General features: G+C 55.8%; 2 protein-coding genes across 2 annotated transcripts in view; both read right to left on the bottom strand.

Moving 5' to 3' along the window:
- Positions 1-3461: 3461 nt before the first annotated feature.
- Positions 3462-21040, bottom strand: LOC119469329 (USP6 N-terminal-like protein). Its single transcript, XM_037734505.1, is given in 18 exon segments — positions 3462-4101; positions 4103-4217; positions 7135-7227; positions 7230-7268; positions 7615-7714; positions 8180-8245; positions 8624-8718; positions 9433-9529; positions 10486-10534; positions 11808-11917; positions 12251-12358; positions 12793-12886; positions 15346-15526; positions 15968-16008; positions 17124-17261; positions 17457-17562; positions 20105-20179; positions 21013-21040. Coding segments are annotated over 18 exon segments (1830 nt in total). The 3' UTR covers positions 3462-3806.
- Positions 21041-21367: 327 nt separating this feature from the next.
- The window catches only part of TNFRSF13B (TNF receptor superfamily member 13B), a 42550-nt gene continuing 39367 nt past the window's right edge, over positions 21368-24550 (bottom strand). The window contains exons 3-4 of the mRNA XM_017517391.2: positions 22528-22713; positions 21368-21997 (exon numbers count right to left, since the gene is read on the bottom strand). Coding sequence (XP_017372880.1) covers positions 21735-21997; positions 22528-22713 — 449 coding nt within the window. The 3' untranslated portion in view covers positions 21368-21734. The remainder of the gene's footprint in view (positions 21998-22527; positions 22714-24550) is intronic.

Below are 24550 nucleotides of genomic sequence, written 5' to 3'. Positions count from 1 at the left end.
TGGGCTCTGAACGCACCACAGCAGCCTCTGCCTCTGTCTTTATGTGGCTTCCTCCCTGTGTCTCTGTGCAAATGCCCCGGCCTTATAATCACACCAGTCACTGGGTGAGGGCCCTCCCTAGTCTGGTAAGCCCTTGTCTTCATCACATCTGCAGACACCCTGTTTCCACGTCAGGTCACCTTCACAAGTGGGTGGACATGACTTTTGGGGAGGTCGCTACCGAACTCAGCACAGAGGCTCAGCTCACACACGGCTCCCTCCACGCAGCCCCGCCCCACCCCCTGCAGCGTCCACTGTCCTCTGAGCCCAGCAGGGCGCTGCGGGCCACTGGATGGGCCTGCGCCACACTGCACTGGCTTGCTGGTTGTGAGGCATTTTCTCTCTACATGTGCCTCACAGCACACAGCTGAGCGGCGTCTCCTAGGGAGGCTGAGCCGGGTTAGGGTCCCCTTTTCTGTGCCCCACGGCCTGTGCTGTCCCGATCCTAGTGTTGTTCATGCATTCAGTAGGGGCGTGACCTCCCCACTTGCTGTGGACTCTACAGCCGGAATTTAGTTCTGTTTTCAGGCACCGTCACTGATGTGTGGGCCTAGAACACTCCGAACGGAGTCGGGTTTCCAGGTCGAAGCCTGGAAAGAACTGTCAGGTTTCCGCGTGTAGCGTCTGTTCCATGACAAGATGTACAAGAGGGAAGAATGGAAGAGGCTGTGACCCCAGCCGTTTAGAGAAAGGGCTACGGTCAAAAACGGCCGCACAGTGAACCCCGTTGTCCATGGTGTTGAATTCTTGGAGACAGGTGCGTCCCTGCTGACCAGCAAAGTGAGAAACGATGTTCAAGATTGTTTTGATTCGGGTGCTTATGAAAAACAGGGATGGGTGGGACAGGGAGTGGATTTCTGCCCAAAGCAGTTCCTCCATGTGACCGGCAGGGCAAATGGCTGTGGACCAGCACGCAGCCAGCCACAGGGAAACCGGTGTGTGGAGATGCACTCCTGACAGTCACGTGCTTAAAATGCGAATCAAACGTGGGAAGTGCCAAGAGACGTTATATCAGGACATCACTCCGAATTTGGAAATGGAGGAGAGGTGGGCGGTGGGGAGGTGACCTATTTGAGCCACACGACCCCAGCCAGGAGAGGAGGCCTGGGGGAACCCGTCTTCTTTTTGTCACAAAAACAAAGTGTATGTTCATAGTAGATGACAATGGCGGTGATATTGAACGACCATCGTTAAAATTATATCACCTATATCTACTGATGACATTTCACAGTCTTCCTGTAAGCCATTCTAAGTGGCTGCAAAACATTCATTACGTTTCCCCTATTGCTGGGTATTCAGAGACTTTCCAGCTTTGCGGTTTAAAAGTGATACTTGCCGGGCGCGGTGGCTCACGCCTGTAATCCCCGCACTTTGGGAGGCCAAGGTGGGTGGATCACTTGAGGTCAGAGTTCAAGACCAGCATGGCCAACATGGTGAAACCCCATCTCTGCTAAAAATACAAAAATTAGCTGGGCGTGGTGGCAGGTGCCTGTAATCCCAGCTACTCTGGAGGCTAAAGCAGGAGAATCACTTGAACCTGGGAAGTGTAGGTCGCAGTGAGACGAGATCACGCCCCTGTACTCCAGCCTGGGCAACAGGCCGGAAGTGAAGCTCTGTCTCACAAAAAATAAAATAAATAAATAAATAAAGGTGATACTTAAGTGTATGTGTCAAAATTTGCCCACTTTTTGGATTATTTCTTGTGGGTGGATCCCTAGAAATGGAATCTCTGAGTAAAAGGGAGGCAGGATCTTTGAGTTCCTTGATCAGTGATTTCAAGCTGATGGATCATGGCCAATTTGGCTTTTAGCTGAATTTGATTTGGCCCATGCAAGCCCATGCAACTTTTTAATGCACATGAATTCTTTTTTTTAAAGAGGTGGATTCTCACTCTGTTGCCCACGCTGGAGTGCAGTGTGCGATCTCGGCTCACTGCAACCTCTGCCTCCTGGGTTCAAGCAATTCTCCTGCCTCAGTCTCCTGAGTAGCTGGGAGTACAGCTGCATGCCACCACGCCCAGTTAATTTTTGTATTCTTAGTAGAGATGGGGTTTCACCAGTTGGTCAGGGTAGTCTCAAACTCCTGATCTTGTGATCTGCCTGCCTCAGCCTCCCAAAGTGCTGGGATTACAGGCGTAAGCCACTGCGCCCCACCTATAGTTTAAACTTTAAAACAAAGATAATAACAGCCCTTTCCCAAAACAAACCTTTTTTTTTTTTTTTTTTTTTTTGCCTCGGGACTAGACTGCCTTTGTAAGACTAAAAAATTAGTCACAAGTCTAGAAATTATGGTTTAGGAGTCATTTAGCTGGAGGCTACAAGACTCTGACCCTCCCCAAATTGCTCCATGGAATTACATCACTATTGTAAAGCCTGAGATCGGTGCTTGAGAGATTTTACCCACCCTGCACTTGATGTATCAACTGGCACCACCCAGATTGATAAACTGGCTCATCTCATTTTGTGGTTCCTATCCAGGAACTGACTCAGCTCAACAAAACAGCTTCGACTCCCTGTGATTTAATCTCTGACCCAAGCAATCAGCACTCCTGACTCACTGGCCTCTCCCATCACCCACCAAATTATCCTTCCAAGCTCTGATCCCCAAATGCTGATGGATCATGCAAATGGAGACTGATTCAATTAATAATTCTGGTCTCTCATACAGCTGGCTCTGCGTGAATTACTCTTTCTCTATTGCAATTCCCCTGTCTCGGTAAATTGGCTCTGTCTAGGCAGCAGGTAAGGTGAACCTGTTTGGCAGTTACAGGGACACCCCTGCTTTCCTGGGGTGTCCATCACAGAGTGTGAAAGGCAGGTGTGTGGGCCTCTCTGGCAGCTGCCTGTGGTTTGGCCAAGCCTGCCTCCCCACTTCCCCCTGGGCTCTATCCTGTCTCAATTTGCATTTAGGGGTGGCTGCTGCTCTGGAAACTTTAGAATCCAGAAAAGAAGTGGAGCCGCATTAGTTTTTTTCAGGCATCATTCTAAATGTTTGTATCCAAGTTAATCCCCCTTATTCACTGTGGCATTGCCTTTCTAAGTAATTACCTCTGTGCCTGCTGCTAAAGAACTTCTCATCCAAGGGGGGCAGTGGCCCTGGGCACTGCCCTGGGCATTAGGTCCTGTGTTTGATGTGCTCTTGTGATTTTACTTTGTTAGAACCAAGTATTTACATGATGGGTTTGGGAATCTCTCTTCTTTTAGCTCCCTATCCAATACGAAATTCAGGAAACCAGTTTGTGACAAACTGCATCTGACCACTAAGGGACTCCCGGGTGACCCCCAACACATTCACACCAGTGTATTAAAAATCGCCTGCGTTTCTGAGATGCTGGCTGTTGTTTTAGTGCTTCACAGGAAGACGAATGGGCTTTCTGTCTTCTGATGCTGGAAGGGAGTGTTTAAGCTCAGCGGTATGCAGCCTCGCTCCATCCCCAGCGCCCTCCGTAAGTCTGGGCTCCCTGGCAGGCACTGGAACCTCCACGGATGCTCCCTCCGGCACCAGCACCACTGCAACATATAGACCCAAGTGTAATTTATTCTGGCTTGGTGTGTATGCTTTTCATGGTGTAAAATTGCTGTTCTTTTGACAATTCAAGAGACTGTTTTGTTTACCATAACTTTGAAAACAAAAATTGTAATAACAACATTCTCATCACTGTGCTATGGTTCCAGGCTTTATTACCAGCATACTCACACCTTCCTTTTTCCTCTGATTTTCGGGAGCTGTTTGACTCCTCCTCCTTCCCTAATAACTTGCAGTCTTTCCTATGTCATAACAAAGCTACATTTTCTTCTGAAAACCGGCAGGTTCTCCCTTCCTAACACAGACAGTGGAAGAGAGGGTGGCAGGAGGGAGAAAAACAGACAGGGCAGACCGGCCTGCGTGGGGGCGTCCCTGGTCTGAGTCAGTGGTCAGAGGTGCAGCCCAGCTTTGTGCCCAAAGTCTTGCCTGGCTGTCAGGAAGGCCACACACTCACATCTTATCCTTTTCCGTGACTGGCTCGCTATTCGTTGACCCTCATTCCTTCTTTTTTGAGCAGGAAGGTGTCATCTAGGACTCTGTCCTTGGGTGTGCGTGAAAGTCACCTGAGGCCCTTGACATGGAGGAATCCTTGCCAGGCTTGGATTGCAAGACCCAGGCTGTGGTATAGCAATGTGCGTTTGATAGGAAGCTCCCTTAGTGATTGGAGGGTCGCTAATGGAAAGAAATACTATAATCAGTGGAGAGAAAATGTGCGCAGCTGTTCTAGTGCACGGTCCTGTGACAGATCACAAGGTGGGAGTGGACCTCTATGATGTCCTGTCCCAGCTGCCCCCATACTTCCCCCACCCTCAGCGGGTCACAATTCTCCTGCTTGGCCTCATCTTTGACTCTGAAGCCTCTGAGTTCTGAATAGTTCTGACCCCTCTTTCTTCAGATTCCTCTGTGGCAAACCTTTGTGGCAAGTTATTTGACTTTCTTTACACTGAAACGCCAAGAACAGAGAATGCCCCGAGTTTCAGACTTAGTCCAGTCTCTTCACATTAAATAGAAACATTGTTGTGTTCCCCTGGAGGAAGCTTCACTCTGCCTGGGTCCTAAGACCTTCCAACCAGCAAAGCTCCATTTCTCCAGGACAGGAATAGAAAACTCTGTGACTGAGAGATGACGTGCAATACTGAACACTGTCTGCTTTCACACCTTGACTCTCAGACCTGTACCTTCTGGCTGTGAGGGAGTCAGCGCCATCTGCTGGTTTCCAATAGAAAGGATAAAATTCAGCATAACTGAGTGATCCTAAGCCCAGTGGCTTCCAGGCAGTGGGTGATGTAGTAAGAACAGTTAGTTCCTTGGTCTGGGGTTACTGCTGCATGTCCCTCGCTGTGAATGAAATGACCTGGTCAAAAGCAATGCCATGTAGGCTGCCATCATGGTGACAGGAAGGACAGGCAAGGCAAGTCTATATCCAGGTAGGGGCTCCCTGCAGTGAAGGCCGATCTCAGACCCCTCCATAGTGTGGCATCCTACCCACAGGTGGCCAGCCGGTCCTCCTGGGAAATAGTGCCAGCCCAGGGATTGACACCATGTCTCTCATCAGCAGATGGGGCGCTTGGCAGTGGTGTTGGCCTGGTCAGCCTTGGTCAGGCCACATGCAGCATGCTGAGCCTCTCATGTCCCAAGCCTGCCTGATGGCCACTTGTCCCCAACCTAATGTGGTGGCCAGGGAAAGGAGCTGACTCCGTCCACCTGGCATGCCATTTTACCCACCTTTGATCAAGAGCATCCTCTGTAGGGAATCTCTTTTGTGGGAACAATGGAAATATGGATGAAACTACCTTCTCAGACTGAGCTGCTGAGGCACCTCTGCCCTCTGGGAAGCCCGGCTGGAAGGCGCTTGGCAGTGGTACCTCCTGTGGCTGCGGCAGTGGCTAGGCTTCAGGACAAGACTTTCAGGAGGGGAATGTTGTAGCAGGCAGGGCCTCAATGCTTCCAAGTGGCATGTTGGCATAGCAGACCAGGGTGCTCGGTCGGCTGCTGGGCCAGGCTCCAGGGTGCTGACTGCCCGCACTGCAGTGATGAAGTCAGGAAGAGGCAGCAGTGCTCACAGCTGTTGACCCCTGTGCCAGCCACCCATATCATCACTGCACAGCTCAGCATCTCTGGTCTGGCTTGCCCAGGTTCTCTGATGTGAATCCTCGCAGCACCCAGGGCTCGCAGTGCCCTGGTCCCCTGCGTGGTCACCTGGGGACCCTCTGTGCCCCTTTCCACCTAGGACTTGGGTTGAAGCCAGGTCCCTCTATGCCTGGACTTGGGCCCTGGGGGAGGGGCTCTGACCCACAGGTGTGGTCAGAGGTCCCAGGGCATGCTGCTGGCTGGTGGGGGCTGCGGGAACCCCATGCTCAGCCTTCCCTCCAGAGGCCTTGATGGGGCCAAGTTCCCCATCGAGTCGTATTTCCCAAGGCCCAGAAGCCAAAAACATAAAGTAAACCTAAAAGGGCTGTATAAAACAAGGTCCAGCAGCCATCTAGGTCTTCGAGGCAGCTGAGCAGAGAGCCCCTGGGCTCCTTCCATGCCATGTTGTTCTTCTACCCAGGGGAGTCGCATGCAGGGGAAACCTTGTTGCTGGGGTTTCTCTTGAAGTGCCTCCTCTCTGTCATAAGCCCAGGCAGGACCTGGTGTCAGGGTTCCACTGGGCTCGCTGGGTGGGGTCCGTCTTGTAGTTCCAGGGCTGTTCACAGAAGATGCAGAAGTGACAGAGTCCCAGAAGCCATGTTGGAAATGGCAGCGTAGGAAACACGGGTCCCCAGCGGGCAGGTCTGTGTGGATACCTGCCCTCCTCTGCGGCACGGAGCTCCCAGATGAGTATTTCCGTGGAATGCAAAGCCTGACCTCAGCGGGGGACAGGCGGCCCTCATCTTGAGCCTCTGGGCCCTCCAGAGTGAAGTGTGCAGCCCAGGTCCTGGAGAAGCCCCCACAGAGTCCCTGGAGCAGTGTTGGAAACGGCAGTGCAGAAAACACGGGTCCATGACGGGCGGTTCTGGGTGGAGCAGTAGCACGGAACTCCTGGACGGGCGTTTCCATGGAATGCAAAGCTTGACCTCGCCGGGGGACAGGCTACCCTCTTCTTGAGCCTCTGGGCCCCCCAGAGTGTAGCCTGCAGCTCTGGGTTCTTGGGAAGCCCCTTGTGCTGATGGGCCTCAACCTTGGCCTTAGGGATAGCCCTGTCTGGCCAGGCTGGCAGAGGAAAAGGTTTTTGTTGCAGGCGGGCTGATAGCATGAGCTCCTGGATATGAGCTGGAGAGGTAGGCAGGGTCAGTCTGTCCCCCTCACAGAGAGTCCCAATGCCAGGGGACACTCTCGAGGACACTTGCTTGAGCTCAGCTGAAAAAAAGAAACAGACGTGGTCAGCATCCTCACCGCCATCTGATCTCTTCAGGGCTATGCCCCACAGGTCTGGTTCTCTGGAGTCGGGGTCCCTGTGTGGCCCCCTAGCCTGACACTGAGGACGACCCTGCAGGCAGCTGATCCCAGGGCTGTGAGCAGTCTGGGGTGGGGGAGCTTTCGAGGAACCTCAGGTCACTCCTGGAATGGGGACCTGGTGCTGGAGCCCACCTGGGGGTGGCAGGTCCCAGTGTGTCCTTGTGAGTTCCTTCATGGAGGCTTGAAGGCTCCTGAGGACGGCATTGTCCTTCAGGGCCCAGCTCTTAGCCGCTTCTGAAATTCCCAGACTGTGTTCCAGGAAAGTTCTAGGGACAGGGCGGGCATCAGGCCAGGAGGGTTCCCTGGGAGGGGCGGTGCCCACACCCTGTTTCCACCAGGCCCACCTCCCCCTGGGTAGTGCCGGGTCCTTTTTGGCCACCCGGGTTGAGCTGTGCACAGGAGGCCACAGCCGGGGAAGGCTGTGCAGGGAAGTGCACCACACTCCTGACTTTCATCTGGGTCACGTTGGGGCACAGTGTCAGCATGCCTTGCCTAGCCCACCAGGCCACACCCGCCACCCGATGGAGCAGGCAGTGTAAGGACAGCTCCCTCAGGCCAGCCAGGGTCTGTCCCGCATGTTCCCCCAGGCACCCTTGGGCACACGTGACTCACTCCTGTGTATTTTGAATGTTGCATGCGCCATGGCCGTCAGTACCCTCTCGCCCTCCAAGATGAGCACATCCCACAGTTGCAGGGTGAGCCCGAAGGATTTCTGTAGGGAGAGCAGGTGTGGGAAAACTTGGCCTTTCCAGGCTGGGGCTGGTGGCGTGAGCAGGGCGCATTGGGGTTTCAGTCCCCTGGAGTGCTGGGGATCCCTCTCCATGGGATGAGACCTGCCATGAGGTTGGGTCAGACAAGGTCCTCATTGGGGACTCATCTCATTAGCGCTGTGGCTTCTGAGGAGGGGTTTCCCGAGGACTTGGGGCTTCCCTGGGCCCTCCCAAGCCAGGTCCTGACCCAGTCTGCCCACAAGGCTGGGCCTGAGCCCTGGCCTCTGTCATGAAATGTCCCCTCTCAGGCAGGGCCTGGCTTGTGTGCCCTGCAGGGACCTGCCTGTGTCTTCTGCAGGCTGGGGGTGAGCCAGGTCCTCCTGGGGGAGCTGGACCCCTGGGCTGAGGGATCTGGACACTACTGGGCAGGAGGGTCCCAGGGCTGGGGTCTCCCTGTGCCTCCTTACCCCGTCAACGAAACACTGGAGGAGCCTCGTCAGCCTGGAACCCTCAATGCACAGCCCTTCCTTGCCCTGAAGAAAGGAGCAGAGGTGCTCGGGGCCCCCTGGGTTGCCCTGAAATCTTTTCACTTCCAGGCCCCTCTGCAGACCCTTCCCCAGGGGACAGAACCCAGGACGGTGGCCAGGGCTCCAACACCTGCCCCATGTACAGATGCCCGGTGGACAAACTTCCCTCAGCCCTGCTCAGCTGTGGCTTGGCCCTGGTCCCAGTGTCTCTGCCTCCTCCAGGGCAGAAAAAGGAAACCCAACTCTGAACCCATGGAGAATGCCCATCCCAGGTCAGGCTGTGACTGGGACTTGGCCTCTTGCCAGCCCCATGAGGAGCTCGGGACTCCCCGGCCCATGGGACCCAGGGCCTCTGGGGAGGAGCCGAGGGCATCATCCACTCACCAGGTGTCTCATGATCTTAGGGAAGGACTTGTGCAACACCTGCTCCTGGTGCGATAGGAGCTTCTGCAGCGGGGCTGTATTTGGGCTGTAGAATGCTGAGAAGCCCCCGACCCATCATCCCATCAGAGCCCACTCCCGAGATGTGGCGGCATCAGCTGGAAGAGCTGGGCAGGGCAGCGGACCCTGGACCCCGAGGCCTCCCTCCCTTCCATCTTGGTGACCCCTCATGTGGCCTTAGCCCTAGGGAGGTGGGTCCTGGCTGGAGGCCCTGCCCAGCGGCATCCTGGGTCCAGGTGCCAGGAGGGCAGGCCTGCGTTTGACACCATGAGGCAGGTGCCAGCAGGGAGAACAGGGTGGGAGCTCGGGGCTATGTGGGCATCTCTTGGATGTGAGGTCAGGTTGGGGGACATGGGAAGGGCAGACACTGCCATCTTGGTCTTGCTGGCCCATCCGTGGGGAGGGAGGGTGGCTGGGAGCACAGCCAGCTGGGAGGCAGGAAGACACTCATGGAGGTGAGTGGCACCTACACAAAGTCAGGGCTGGCTTCGGTGATAGAGGGCGACCAGGGGGAGGTATCGATGTCCTCTGCTGTTGGGGATGAAAGGCGTCTGACTTGACATGAGGGGGTCCCTGCCCAGACCCAGGCTGCTGTAGGACCTCAGCAGGGACGTCCTGGAGTCTCCAAATGAGCTGGGATACAAGGAAGGTGGCTTGCCTGGAAGTCGGGCTTGTTGGCCAGGGTGGTCATCCCCCGGCATGGCTGTGTCCAGGGACAGATGTCCACCTACCTTGCAGGAAGTGCCTCTCACTGGCCAGCAGCTGGGTCAGCGCCCAGAAGGCATCTTCCTCTGGCAGACACAGGAGGATTTCGGTGATGCGGCTCAGGTCCCTGTGGTAGCATATCTCCTGCAAGAGCCAGAGTCACTGCAGAAGGATGTCACCTGGGAGGGCTCGTGTCACCAGAGGTGGCAGAGGTCCTCAGGGACACCTGCCTCAGGTCCCAGGGGATTTGAGGTGCAGCCTCTGCACCCCTCCCCTGGCCCATGAGGACAGAGCAGGTCAAACACAACTCAGTGGACAAGGGGCCTGGGGGGACCCCTGCCGTGAGCATTCAAGCTCACATGGCCCAAAAGGGCACAGGCAGGGATTGTTCATGCCCCTCACCTGGGCCAGGCTGGAGAGGCCACTATGCTAGGCCTGGTGCAGCACCTGTGAACTGCACCCGCCATGAGGGCAGGCGGCGGGGTGCTGACCACCACACAAAGGTCCTGCAACAACAGCCCAGGGGCTCCCTGCTGGGCACAGGAGGGCGGCTGGGTCCAGACCCCCTGTGGGCAACCCGTGGAGTCGGCTCAGCGGCTCTCCCTGCCTGGAATGGTCTGGAAAGTGGGGGCCAAGCAGGAGCAGCCACCTGGGTGATCCCCACCCCTATCTGCTGTGCTCCTATGGGGTTTGGGCAAAGGGGAAATTGTATCCTTTCCAGGTTTCCAGCGAAGAAGAGGCTTCCTCAGGATGCAGACTCATTTCATGACAAGAGCCTGGCCCATCAGGCACCTCAGCAACGTGTCAGACCTGTCTCCTGTGAGGGCCATCCTGTGTGGGACCCTGCCAAGCTCCCAAGCTTTGGGGCAACACCAGAGGGGAAGGTTATTTCTTCATCTGAGATGTGGTGGTTGGGTCCATGTGACACCAGGAGTCTGGGCCTCAACCCTCTTCTGCCAGCAGTGAGCTTGAGTCCTGCTTACTACGTTCTGGTGGGTCACGAACACTGAATTTTCAAGAAGTGCCGACACCCCTGAGAGAAACCCATGCCTGTGAATATGGGAATATGCCCAGGAATACCACTGCCCGGGAATACTCACAGGGTTATATGCAGAGTGGGCCACGAGAATGTCACATAATTCCTGCTGCCTGGAAAAGTGGGAAAAGAGAGTTTTCTTTGTTTTGTGCATATGCTGTCAGTTTCATCTTGTCTACAAACCCGGACAACAAACACAATTCTGGGTTTGGATGATCCCACAAATAAGCAGTGAGCTCTTCAGGACACCCGAGTTTTTAGGAATTGTTTCAGTAAAATCCACATTCCTTGCAATGCAAATATCACGGTGTACAGTTGGATCAGTGATCATTTTCACTCTGCATGATTTTTTTCTTCCCCCCTTTCTCGGTTTGCACACACGCAGAAGTCCAGTCTTTGGGACGTGCAGTTCCACGGCTCTGAACTAATGTGCAGGGCCTCCTGTCCACCACTGCAGCCCCTCCTGGAGCAGCTCCTTCATCCGCCAAGTCCCCAGCGTGTCCCCCTTGCAGCCGACCTCTCCTGGCTCCGTCAGCCCCTGGCCATCCTGACCTATTCTCTGTCTCTGTGGTCTTTGAATACAGTCTAGACCCTTTTCCAGAATGGCCTAGGAATTGGAATCCTGCAGTGGTGTGGCCTGTTGGGTCTGGCTTCATTCCCTCAGCAAGACGCATCTAAGTTCCAGCCATGTTCCTGCAGGCATCAGGGGTTCGTTCCTTTTCCTCACTGAGTCGTCTCTGTCTGAAGAGTGGAACCCCCTTCCTCCCCAGTTCCCGTGTCGTAGATCATCTCGGTAGCCTCTGGGTGTGAGTGACAATTACACAGTGAACGTGGCATGCGGGTTTTACTTGGACGTTAGTTTGAAATCAGTGTGGTCAATATCTGTGACACGCTGGGGACATGTGGTATGAGGCCACTGAGCTTTGTGAGCCGTGGCCTAACTGACTTCCAAAGTGGCTGTGCCCTGTTGCATTCCCACCAGCCACGGATGAGAGTTTCCGGGCCCTGCATCCTCCCTGGTACTGTGAGCTGTCAGTGTTGAAGGCTCCTGAGCCCCACCATCCTGCCACCTTCACGTGGGTCCCTACCCTGGGTACCTGTGGGCCATGGACAGCACTTTTCACCATTCTGTATGATTTTTTTTGCTGCCTTTTGTCTCCTTAGAAGCCACCTGAGTTCTGGAATCACACGTCCCAGCCTGGCCCAGGGCTTAGAGCTCTGGAGGTGCTCAGTCCATGGTGCCGGCTGCTCCCTGGGGCAGGAGAGCCCTTGGTGGCTCTGTCACCCCTCCTGGGTGACTCTGGCCTCTGCCCTGGGGAAGCCCTCATTCCTCTCCCTGGATTGCCCCATCTTCCCTGGTACCCCTGCAGCCCCCACAGGCCTTACGTGACCCCGAGTCCTTCTATGAACATCTCGTGCTTCTGGAGGGTGTGCTTGACATCTGGCTTGATGCGGCCGATGATCCTGGAGGAACTCTTGCCCTTCTCCTTTATGACCTGTAGGGAAGGGCCAAGAGGAGGAGGCAGCCTCAGAACAGACAAAAGACTCCCTGCCCCAAACAGCAGCCATCCCACAGTCAGCACTTCTGCAAGGAAAGGAGGAAGGTTTCCTTCTGCAGAAGCTCCTTTGTGCCTTGTTTCTGAAGCCAGGGAGGGGCAGCAGAGCCCAGCCCACCTGTGGTGCCTGAGTCACCGTCTGTGCCTGGATGTGCATCTGACCACAACCCCAGCCCCCAACCTGGGCTCCACGTTCCCTCCAACTGGGGTCCTGGGCACCTGCCACGGCCTGGCGTGTTTGTCCTGCCCTGGCTGAGTGTGGGAGAGTCTTACCCTATACTTCCCCAGGTTCTCAGCCTTGACTTTGCCCATGTCAAGGAGGAGTGACCACGCCCTGCCCTGTACCGCCAAAGGAATGCCTTCGTACACTCTTTGAGACAGCTACAGACAGAAGAACACTCTAGTGAGACAGGACATGGGGCGGCCCCAGCGAGGAAAGCTGGCGAGCAGGCCTGCTGTCTATGGTGAGGATGGGTGCCACCCACCCACTGAGAGGCAGGTGGTGCCAGGTCACAGCCATGGGCACCTGTCTCCTGGCTCTGCAGAGAGCAGTCACGGGGGCCCTTCCTTCCCCTTGTTGCTTTTTTGTTTTTCTTGTATTTCGGTCAGTCTCTGAGCATCTTCAGCCACTTCTTAATCTGTGTTATTTCCTGACGTCTTTGCTGTGAAATGGGCCATGATGGAGTTAGCGGAGCTGTCAGGCTTCTGGTAGCGGCCCGTGGATGCTGGGTCCTGGGCTTCAGGGCCCGGAAGGGACCCAACCGGAAGGAGCCAGGAAAGGGCAGATCCCAGGGGCTGAGGTCCTCTGAACTAACTGGAGCTGGCAGTCTGGACTGGTGATACCAGGAAACACCATCTTCAGGCCACAGACGCCCTGAGTTTCGGTCAGTCCCAGGCTTCAGCTCAGGACTTGGTGCAAACAGGCAGTGACCTCTGGGCCAGCAGTTCTTGGGTTTTGGTGAAACCCTCAGGGGACAGAGTCCAGCAGGAATGGCTGCCCCTCCCAGTGACAGCTGTGGCCCATTCACCACCTGGGCCCGTGGGCCAGCCCCGCTGCCTCACCCACCCGATTCCCTGCCCCGGGACCAGCCTCCCACACAGCAGGCCCAGGCTCTTTCCTTCACCTCCAGAACACTGACGGAGGGCAGCTCCGTCTCACTGTACGGCAACCCAGGCAGAGCTGAGAGCCTGCCCAGGCCAGGAGCCATCCCCCTCCCAGAGAGGACCCCAGGGAAGGACCAGCCATCCCTATCCATCCTAAGTCTCGGCCCGGAAGAAGGCACAGGGAAGGAAGGCAAGAGCCTCCCTGTGGAGCTGACCGCCCGCGAGGCACTGGGAGCCTGGAGGAGAGGGAGCTCGAGGCTGGCCTGGGGGGAGCACTTGGGGCCTGTGGGGTGCCTCTGGCTGCACAATGGGGCTGCCTGTCCTGGGCTGGAGGCAACACCCTCTGTGGGAACTGAGCAAGTCCAGTCCTGAGACGGGATGGGTGCCGTCCAGGGTGGTGGCTGAGCCCTGACTGACAGCAGTGCCTTGGGAGTGATCACATCACCCACCAGAGACCAGGGAGCCTGGCCTGAGAGCTGCCCAGGGCCCTGAGGACGCACTTGGAGCCCGTCCCACCTGACAGTCTCCATGGGCTTTGCAGGGTCTAACTTCCCAGCGTTCACCTGCCTCTCCCTGCACCCTGGCCACTGACCCTGCCTGTTCCCCGTCTTCCCCCTTCCTGCCTGGCCCAGAGACTATGACCCTCTCCAGCCACCCTGGCCCTCTGTGACCCTCTTCCTGTTAGAGCCTAAGAATGAGACCCCCAGGTCTCTCACTGGGCTGCCCAGCTCTGCTGGGGAGTAACCTGGGGTGACAAGGTGACCATGGGCCCTGCAGGCATGAGGCTGGCCCCACCATCTGCATCCAGCCTCAGCTAGCTCTCAGGGCAGGCGGCCTTCAGTCCTCAGCCTCCTTTCAGCCACAACAGCAGCAGCTGGGACATGGGGTGCCTGGCAGTCCTCCCCTACTGTCTTGCCTGCTCCAACTTGGGCCCTCCATCCACCCTCTGCAGTGCTGACTGAGTCTCTGGAGGGTCACACAGAGCCTTGGGGATTGACTGATTCCCCCATTGAGGGGTCCCAGGTGACTCACCAGACACAACTTAGGAAGTAGCTAAGGGACCAGATACAGCCTAGGAAGTAGCAAAGGTTGGCAGAGACAAAGAAATTAAGAAACAAGAGTAAGAGTGCATCAAGGTGGGCTCCCGGGGGGCCGAAGTGAGTAGGACGATGCGAAGGCTCCGGGCACTGGAGACCCACACTATTTATTGAGTAAACAAAGAAGCACGTGCTCAGGGATGGGGGTGAAAAGAAGGGGAGCATCAAGCATATGATCTAGAGCTGTGGCGGTCTGGCATTTCCTCTGAAGGTATAGAGCATGCTCTACTCCAGATATAGCTGGTAAACAGCGAGGGAAAAGGCTGTGGCTAGAGCCAGCAAGTCTGACCACGCACGCTCTGGTGCTTCAGAGAGGTCTTCCTTGCTTTGAACAGGGAGCGTGGTCTTCCGTTAACTGCCATCTTGTGCCAGATCAGCAGGTCAGGCATCAGCCCTTTCCCAGCAATTGTTCCCTGCCCACCCCTTCTGTTGTCCTCCCCAGACTGTCAGCTCCACCCCGGGCAGGCGTCCCAGAAGTGGCAGGTCTCAGAGTTCACCCCGCCCCCCTCCCCTAGGCTCCTCCTCTCTCCATCCTGTGAGTCCTGAGAGGTCAGCTCCAGGCTGGGCTCCCCTTCCCAGGCCCAGAGCCCTTCCCAGCACCGCTCCTGGGCCTTCAGCTGCACTCTCTGTTGCCCCGCCCCGCCCCCGGCCTCACCGTTGAGATGCCCAGGCCAGGTCCTGCCCTTCTTCTCCCCCAGCCTCCCATGGTCACAGTCCTTTATGTCCTCATGCTACTCCCTATAGGGTGCCTCAGCTGGGCCCCCTGAACTTTCAGAGGGGCACAACTGTCCACAGGCCTGACCAGGTGTCCCCTAGCCCTGTGGCCACCACCCTCAGATTTCACCAGGGCAGACCCTAAGGGGACAGGGCCAAACCCTCAGGCTGCCCTCTCTCTCCTGCTGACATGGAGCCCTTAGTGCTGAGAGCTCAGGGGCCTGACCCAGCCCCCTCTGTCCCACCCACTCTCCTGAGCTCCCTAAATGGGTCTCGAGGCTCTGCCCTAACCCTGACCATGGGCTGGACCTGCAGGAGAGCCAGTGAGGAGCTCTGACCCTGGAGAAAAGGTTGGCGTGAGCCAGGGAAACATGTCCCATCTCAGAGAGGCTTTTCTAAAAACAAAACCAGTCCCTGAGGTGAGACTGGTGGGTAGGGTGACAGAGGACTCACGCTGCAATCCAGAGGTGATCGGTGAATTTCCAGATGTCAACACACTCATGCTTCATGTCCATAGCTCCACATCCCTGTGACTTAGAAGGGGCCAGGGAGAGGGGCGCAAGGTAGGGGCTTGGGGGCACGAGGGCATAGATGGCCTGTCCCGGTCCTGTGATCTTAGGGAGCCCAGGACCCTCTGACCAGGACACAGTAGGTGAGGTGAGGCCCCACCTCCCTCAAGGAAGCAGCCTGACCTGCACCTGTTCCTAGTTGTCAAAAATGTCCCCTCGCCTCTGCATATGCAGGGTATCCATGACCTCATTCACCACCATCCCAAGAGACAAAGTCATTCAATGGTTCTGCTGTGCCTGAGCGCTCCAGAAAATACCCAAACCAGTCCTGCTGTACCCCCAGACACCCTCCGGCCCGATGAGCCCCATCCTGCCACCTCTTCCAGGTGACATGGGGCCAGACCCAGTGACCCCACTCCTGCCCCAGTCTCTGGAGTCCTTGCCTCCAACCTAAGGTGGGCTCCTTTCTGAGGACTTGAGCATAGGGCAACCTGGAAAGAGAGGTCTATTGTCCTCAAATGCTCCAAGATGGACATACCCACACTGGCAGGGCAACTGGCCCCCACCTGCCGAGGGCAAAGGGCTCACGATGAGCTGTTCCAGGAACCTGGAGGCAGATGGGGTCAGGGACTGGACATCTCTATAGGATCGATCTCCATGAAGATACCTAGTTTTCTATAGGAAGCAAGACATCTGGCGTCTGCTCTGTTTTATTGCAATTCTCGCTCATTCTGGCAAGGGAAGCCGCGTTAGGAATAATGCCAGCCAAGCCAGGAGGATGTTTGGTTTGGGGGAAAAATGATCTGTTGAATCCGGAGCAGCCTCTTTGCTCATGGAGACCCCGTCTCAGGTGGAGGGACAGCAGACTCCGCAATTCCCAGCTGTCAATACAGGTGGGGGCTTCATTTTCCCGGGTCACCAAGAAACAACAAGAGAACTCTGGGGTCTTGGTCCCAGAGAACACCCAGGGGGGCCATCCCTCCCAGGAATACTTGGGGCAAACGAAGGGCAAGGCCTCCAGAGAATCAGACAGAGAAAGGGCTGCTCGGGGAAGGTCCCAGTCCCCAAGCCCCTTTGACTGTGAGGGCAGTCATCACCCTCCAGGCAGCCCTCCAGAGCTTCTTCATTTTCCACAACTGACTTAGGGCAAAGGGCTCCCTACCCCACTCCTAGACGAAGGACCCCATGTGTCCAGTGAGTCCCACAGCAACTGTCAGTGGCTGCACCTGAAGTCTGAGTTGGTGAGACTTCCTTCCAGCTGAAGGCACAAAACTGGACTGAGAACCCCCACCTCCCCACCACCTATAGGGGCTCTATTTTAGTGGCTCTTCTGGGGCCAGGCTCTGCCCCATTGAAGTCCAGAACTCCAGGAAGATTTGAAATCCAGGACAGGGAGGCCTCAGAGTTCAGGGCTTGAGCCCAGCCCAGCACATGGCAGGCCTGAGAGCACATTCCAGGGTCACATCTGGTGCCCTGGGCCAGTATCTGCTTCTCTGACTCTAGACAGCTCACTTGTCAAATGGGTACGTTTGTGGACAGCACCCACTCCACAAAGTTGCTGTGAGGATGAAGGAAACAACTGTCCACCAGGTCAGTGCAGAATGGGCACCCGGTGAGTGCTCAGGGATGACCCTCCTTGGCTCCTGCCTAGAGGCCAGCACCGCCCATCCGGTGGCGACAGTCCCAGGTCGGCAGGGAGGGAACAGGGCAGGTCACACTCACCTGAGTCTGCTGATCCCGCTGTGCCTCTCACTTAGGAAAAGCCTCCTCTGCACAGAACCATACACCGCTGTGTGTCTTGTCTCCAAGAGCTCCAGACACAGAGTAGGGCAGGCGGGTAGGTACCCAGCACCAGTGACACTGTGGGGTCACGGCACCCATTACAGTGGGCCCCTGCCTGGGTCAGCAGGGCCCAGAGTCAGCGCCCTCCAGCCCCTGAAGTGACAACATGCGTGTGTGCGGTGTGTCTGTGCAGGTGAGTGTGCGCATGCGTGAGTGCCCTGATGCACACATGCATGTGTCACTGCTGTGGCCAGGCCTGGCGGCCCCACTCACATGTGCACCCAGGTCCTTGTCCCTGCCGCTACCCCTGGGACCCGTAGCCAGCATTGGAACATCTCTGTGTGCTCCCCAATCTCAGACCTCCCCCTCTGGGCCAGTCCTGGGGATGCAGACGGGGAGATGAGCGGCTGACAGTTGAGGGCTGAGGGTTGAGGGCAGAGGGGCTCAGTGCCCCTTCCTTAGCAGGGACTCAGCTAGGGTGTAATGGGTAGGTCTGTGTGGCAGAGCCGGATCCCACACACCTCCTCACTCCTCCTCCCAGTAACCCTCTGGGGTGCCACGGCTCCTCCCTGCTGTGGACGGAGGAAGGGAGGGTCCAAGGACAAACCCCTGCCTAAGGTCACCTAGTGGCCAGCTGGCCAGGCCCCTCTAGCCAGGCCTCCACTGACCAGGTTTGCTGTGTCTGAGCCCCAGAGTTCAGCTGATCAGACCCCTGAGGCGTGGTGCTCAGTCCCCTACCTATGTCCCCCTCAGTCCACAGACCCTTCCCTCCCTCATCATATGAGTCTTGAGCCGGAATGGACTCCCACTCCAGGACACAGGGAGAGGCAGCTGGTCCCAGGTTCTGGTGCCTAGCTTCACACTCGCCCCACAAGGTCCTGGGCCCATCACAAAGTGGGCAGTGACGTAGCCTGGCACACCTGAACACACTGTCTGGGCCTGTTCCTGAGCCACACAGCCAGAGGAACAGGAGGACGTTTGTCAGGCCAGGCACTCCACTCTGCTGGGTCTCCCAGGGTCCTTCCCACAGGGGCTGGATCCAGAGACACAGCACAGAGGCCCCAGGGTGACCGGCCCAGAACTCTCGAGACTGGGCGGGGGACCACACAAGGGCTATCCCTAGACAGCCAGAAGACGCTTTGCTGGTTTCTTGGCACCTCATTTCTCACCAGCCACCCTCCCCCACCAGGAATCCCCTTCATGCGGAGTCAATGAGAAGCGGAAGATGGTCACAGGATCCGTGGAAAGAAGGAAAACCAAAGATGGGTGGGGGAAGAGTTGGGAGTGCAGTGTTGTAAGGTTCCTACACTATGCGTGTTATCTGAGGGTTGGCTGTGATCAATTAGAGGTATATCTTGTAGACAACCCACACACACCACACACACACCCCCACACGCACATGCACACACACGCGCACACACACACACACAGGCACACACACATGCACACACATACACACACAAGCATATGCACACAAACACACGCACACGCATGCACGCACACGCACATGTGTGCGCACACACATGCACATGCATGCACGCATGCACACACTACACACACGCACACACATGCACGCACACACACACTACACACACGCACATGCACGCACGTACACACATGCACACGCACACACACACCCACACCCTACACACATGCACACACACATGCACACACGCACGCACACACACACGCACCCACACACTACACACATGCACACACACACGCACACACACGCACGCACACACACGCGCGCAGAGAAAGAGACAGGGTCTTACTCTCTCACCAGGGCTGAAGTGCAGTGGCCTAATCACAGCTCACTGCAGCCCTGACTTCCCAGGCTCAAGCGATTCTCCCACTTCAGCCTCCCGAATAGCTGGGACTACATGTGTGGGCCCCCATGCCTGGTTGCTTTTGAAATGTTTTCTTGTAGAGAAGGGATCTTGCTAGACAGAAGGTCCAGGCTGATCTGGACCTCCTGGCCCCAAGTAATCCTCCAGCCTCGGCCTCTTAGAGTTAGGATTACAGGCATGAGCCACTGCACTCGGCTTACACGTGTTTTTAAGAGGCATAAATACTAAGGTCAGTGTTGCCATGAAGTCAGGCAGGGGATGGGAAACTGTGGCCCACAATCCAGAGGCAGCCCCCCACCTTGTGGTGAATGAAGGTTTATTGGAGCCGCAGTTCCTCCCCTGTGTTCATTTCTCGTCTGTGGCTGCCTTGGGACTGCGGCGGCAGAGCTGAGGAGTTGTTGAGTAAGCACAACAAAGACTGCAGGGTCCGCCAAGCCCAAGATGCTTACTACCAGGTCCTTTGCAGAAAAATCTTGCTGAGCCCTGGGGAGGGGGCCAGGTGGCAGCGGGGAGGCCAGTGGGGAAGCTGGTACAGTAATCCAGTTGAGAAATGATGGGAAGTCAGATTAAAGAGGGCATGACAAGTGGCTGGAATCAGGATATATTTTGAGGGTAGGACCAACGGTACATGGATAAAGTGGACAGTATTTAGAGTTTCAAATTTTCTTTCTACTAAAGGATCCCTTTCTACAAAAAAAAAAAGTACAAAAGATCAATTTAAAAAACTGACAAAGAAGCACCACGAGATTATTTGTGTGGTTGAAGCTGGGGTTGAGCCTGGGCACCCTGTGTTTTCAGCACCCCTAACACACCGGCTGTTCCAGAGGTACCCTCCAGAGCCCCTTCAGTTCAGACGAGCAGATCTGGAAACCACAGAAGGAATAGAAATCTGCACCTTACCCACAAGCCGTAACATTCTAAGCTGCGTCTTTGCCGCACACTGACGTAGGGCCACTTCGCCCACAGCCAGCAAGTGTCTGCCCAGTGCCAGGGTTTGTGTCCACCTTGTTACAAAAAGGCAGCTGTGTGTGTGAGGCACGGCGGTGAGTAAACAATGCCGCCTGGTCTCACCATTGGCCGTGTGGACTGGCAGGACCACGGGACAGATGCATGTCTTGGACAGACACTCTTTAGATGCCAACTTGCCTGTAGACAACAATGACTCAGAGGTGACCTCGGGGAAGGCCTGTGTGATGGGTCGAGTTTGTCCCCCGAAATTCCTGTGTTGATGTCCTAAGCCCCAGTGCTTGAGAATGTGATCTTGAAATAAATTAACAATGAAAACCAGGGTCAGTAGGGGGTGCCCAATTCAATCTGACTGGTGTCCTTATGAAAAGGGGACATTTAGACAGAGTGAAGAGACACAGGAAGGCCACCTACACCCCCGGAGAGAGGCCTGGAACAGAGCCTTACTGCACCGCCCCGGAAAGGAACCTTTCCTGCCAACACCTTGATCGTGAACTTACAGCCTCCAGGACTGTGAGGCAGTGAGTTTCTGTTGCTGAAGCTGCCCAGTCTGTGGTACTCTAAGGCAGCCCTAGCGGACCCACACAGCCTGGTGGATGGTGAAAAGACAGGATGAGCGATGGAGCCCCTGGCTTCCTGTCTATACCTCCTGAGGTGCGATGTGGGATCGCTTGGTGGGTGTAGGTATGCAAGGTAATTTTGGAGGGTGCAGGGTGCAAAATTCAGTGTACATTATTATGGATTTATCTTACCGTGAAAATGCTTCGAAGCATAGTTAAAGAACTTAAGGTTTACGTGCTACTCAAGATACAGCTGTAAATGCTAATAAGAAGTGGATGAAAATGAAAACATTCTCTTGCTGTGGTCCAGGGAATTTCAATCTTTTTTGCAGCTTTGAGCTAGAGTTGCCCTCTCCTTCCCGTCCACTGCACACCCCCATAACACACACACACGTACATACACACATGCACAGACACACGCATGTACACACACACACAAATGCATGCACACACCTGCACATTCACACACGCTGTGCTTCATGCCTTCACTACAGAGGCACGGAAGGGAATGTGTGTCTGTGAGGAAATGGACAGCTGAAGCCTCTGGTTCCCTGGTGTTTGCACAGGCGCCCTCCCTGCAGAGCATTCTTTGGTCTCCTTCTCCCTCTTAGAGAAAGAGAGAAGCAGAGCCCCAGTGGGTACCCGGCTGCTTAGAGCCCAACCCACGGTCACAAGCTTACTCGGGAGCCTGGTGAGATGGGGGCACCACAGGTCCTCCCAAACCGAGGGCGCAGTGTTTGGTGGAGACTTGAGCCCAGGAAGGTGATAGGCGGGACGTCTCCGTTCATTAGACACAACCAAAACCCAGTGAGGAAGGGCAGCCGCCACAGGTTTTATTCTCCAGGAGGAGGGGCTCTCGGGGGCTGAGAGCAGCAGGCACCAGGACTTTATCACGTGTGGTCCGGTGCTGGTGACCTAACAGCTGCACTGTAAACTGGGACCCAGAGCGCCCGGACCTCCTGCTCTGTCTCTCTCTCCCTCTCTGCCTCTCTGGCTCTTTCCCTCTCTGTCTCTCTCCCTCTGTCTCTCTGTCTCTCTCCCTCTGCCTCCTCTGTCTCTCTCCCTCTGCCTCCTCTGTCTCTCTCTCCCCATATCTTTCTCCCTAGCTCTTTCCCCTCTCCTCATCTCTCTTTCTCTCTCCCCCTCTCTCCATCTGTCTCCCTCATCCTTTCCCTTTATGTCCCCATTGATGCACCCGGGCCCCCCTCCTGGTCAGGCACACACACGATGCCAAGGTGGCTGTCTGGGATATGCGGGCAGGGCTGCAGAACTGTGGTCCTGGCGTGGCATCCCCACCCTCCAGTGCAAGTGGGGTCGGGGGTCTCAGGCGTGACCGTGCTCTCCTGGGTGGGCACCCTGCACTCGGGGAAGCAGAAGCTGCAAGTCTCCACTGGCTCGGGGGATGTGCCCATGTGGTTGCTGGCTTCCACTGCGTGACCTGCAGAGGCGAGAGCGGAGGGTGTGGGCCAAGTCTGGCCCTGCACCGGGGTAGGGGTGATGGTGTGGGCTGCCGTACTCTCCCTGGCCCAGGAACTGAGGGCAATCACCCACCAGCCTAGGACGCCCCCAGGCCAGTGTCAGTGTCCCCCAGTTGCTGACCAGAACCTGTGCTGGGACAGGGGTGGGCAGGCAAATCTTGGCTCTCACTTCTGCCCAGCCCCAAGCCTGCCATGCTCACCAAGGGGACGCTCCTCCAGTGCTTAGCCCTGATGGCCCTGCATCCCGAGGACCTCAGGCCCAGGCAAGCCTGAAGGCCAGCACCCCACACCCACCCTTCCTGGGTGCCACTCTCCCAGGTATCTGCCTTCCATGATATCTTAACCTGATCTTATCAAGCTACAGTAGGTAACAGGGATGAGCCCCGGGCCTCTCTGCATAGAAGCAGGGGCAGTGATAGGACTGAGGGGTGGCCCGAGGCTCATCACCCAAGCAGCGAGATGGGCGAGGACCCCAGTTCCATGCACTCACCCTGGGAAGACTTGGCCGGACTTTGACAGGGCCTTGTGCGGGGCTGGCAGGAGCAGGGATCCCCCCTCTTCTTGAGGAAGCAGGCCACCGCCACCAGGAAGCAGCAGATGACAGCACACAGGCAGAGCCCCAGCGTGCTGTAGACCAGGGCCAGCTGATCCGCACTCAGCTTCTGCCCTGGGAGAGCTGCAAGACAGCGGGAGACCCCTCTGCAGTGCCTTCTCCTCTTCCCCTCATTAGGCTCCCGCAATCCACATGCGTCTGACCCACCCTGCTGCTGGGCTCCTCTCCCGACCCTGAGGCTGCTGGGAAGCTCTCTGAATCCTGGAGGAAGTTGATCCACTCCTCCATCCTGGTAGCAGCTTCCCAAGACCTCGAAGCTGGAAACGTGATCTGGGCCTTCTTGTTACAGCCTTAGCAAGTGGATGGAGACATCCACTTGCTAAGGCTGTAACTGGGACAGCACCGGAGATGGGCTGATGGGCGAACAGATGAATGGACGGCGCTCCAGGGAGCATGTCCCCGTGCATCCTGAACTAGGCCCTTCCTCCAGGGAGAAACCTTCCTGGGTGAGGGTTTAGAGTCGTCCCTTGGTATAGTATCCATGGGGTTTGGTTCCAGGATCCCCCACAGATACCAGAATCCACAGATGCCCGAGGCCTGATATACGATGGCCTCTTATTTGCATATAACCTATGCACATCCTCCTGTACAATTAGATTCATCTCTAGATGACTTACAATACCAAATACAATATAGATGCCACGTAAATGGGTGCTATACTGTGTTGTTTAGGGAATAACAAGAAAAAATGGCGGCAGAGTCAGTATAGATGCAACTATTCATTTTCTTTCCTATTTTCCAGCCACTGTTGGTGGTCTGCTGATGAGACAGGGTTTCTGTTTGGTAATAAAAATGGTCTTGGGCTGGGCGCGGTGGCTCAAGCCTGCAATCCTAGCACTTTGGGAGGCCGAGGCGGGCAGATCACAAGGTCAGGAGATCGAGACCATCCTGGCTAACACAGTGAAACCCCTTCTCTACTAAAAATACAAAAGATTAGCCGGGCATGGTGGCAGGCACCTGTAGTCCCAGCTACTCAGGAGACTGGGGTAGGAGAATCTCTTGAACCCAGGAGGCAGAGTTTACAGTGAGCCAAGATCACACCACTGCACTCCAGCCTGGGCAACAGAGTGAGACTCTGGCTCAAAAAAAAAAAAGATCTCAAATTAGATAGTGGCTGTGGCTGCATAACCTTATGATGTGCTAAAATCCACTGGGTGTACACATCAAAATGGCAAATTTGATGGTGTTAATTGTCCTTCAATTTTTTTTTTTTTGAGACAGAGAGCAGGAGGATTAAGGGGGATGCTGTGGAGGAGTGCCCGACACAAAGTGGGACTCACTGTTCTAGATGTGTTGTCTTCAATCTGGCTCATCTGTCCTTCCACCCAGAGCCTGGAGGATGCCTAACTCCAGGCACAGGGAAAAGCTTGGGATAAGGAGAACTTCCAAAGGGAGGGCTTTTGCCTGAGCTGAGTCTGTCTGTGGCATCCAAACCTGGAGGCGTAAGTCCTGAGTCACAGGGCGTCCCGGTGCCCTGCTGCCCAAGGCCCTCCTGGTTGGCACCTGCTACCCTGGTCTTATTAGTGTAACATCACCTGTTTTACTCTCAAACCATAGTGGTCCCTCTGTGTCCATGACACTGCTGTGAACATTCACATCCACGTGTTTGAGTGGATGGATGTTTTCCGTTTTCTTGGGTGGATAGCTAGGAGAAATAATGGCTGAGTCACATGATTGATGAGAACAAAATTTGATGTGTGTGATGAATTATATTGTTTACTGAGAAACGATGGCAAGGAACGCCGAGCTGTCCGCAGGTGGAAAACTGCTCAGGGCGTTCTAGAATAAGTAAACAATAGATAGATGTCATGCAATAGTTAAACTAGTTCTTAAAACACAGGATACATGGCCCTGCCCCCATTGCTCCCTCGCACAGAATGCTTTCTAGTTTGTTTTTAAA

Source organism: Cebus imitator, unplaced genomic scaffold (genome assembly GCF_001604975.1).
Source record: "Cebus imitator isolate Cc_AM_T3 unplaced genomic scaffold, Cebus_imitator-1.0 Scaffold629, whole genome shotgun sequence".
NCBI lineage: Eukaryota > Metazoa > Chordata > Mammalia > Primates > Cebidae > Cebus > Cebus imitator.
The sequence above is the reverse complement of the archived record's forward strand: the minus strand, read 5'-3'. Positions and strand labels throughout refer to the sequence as shown.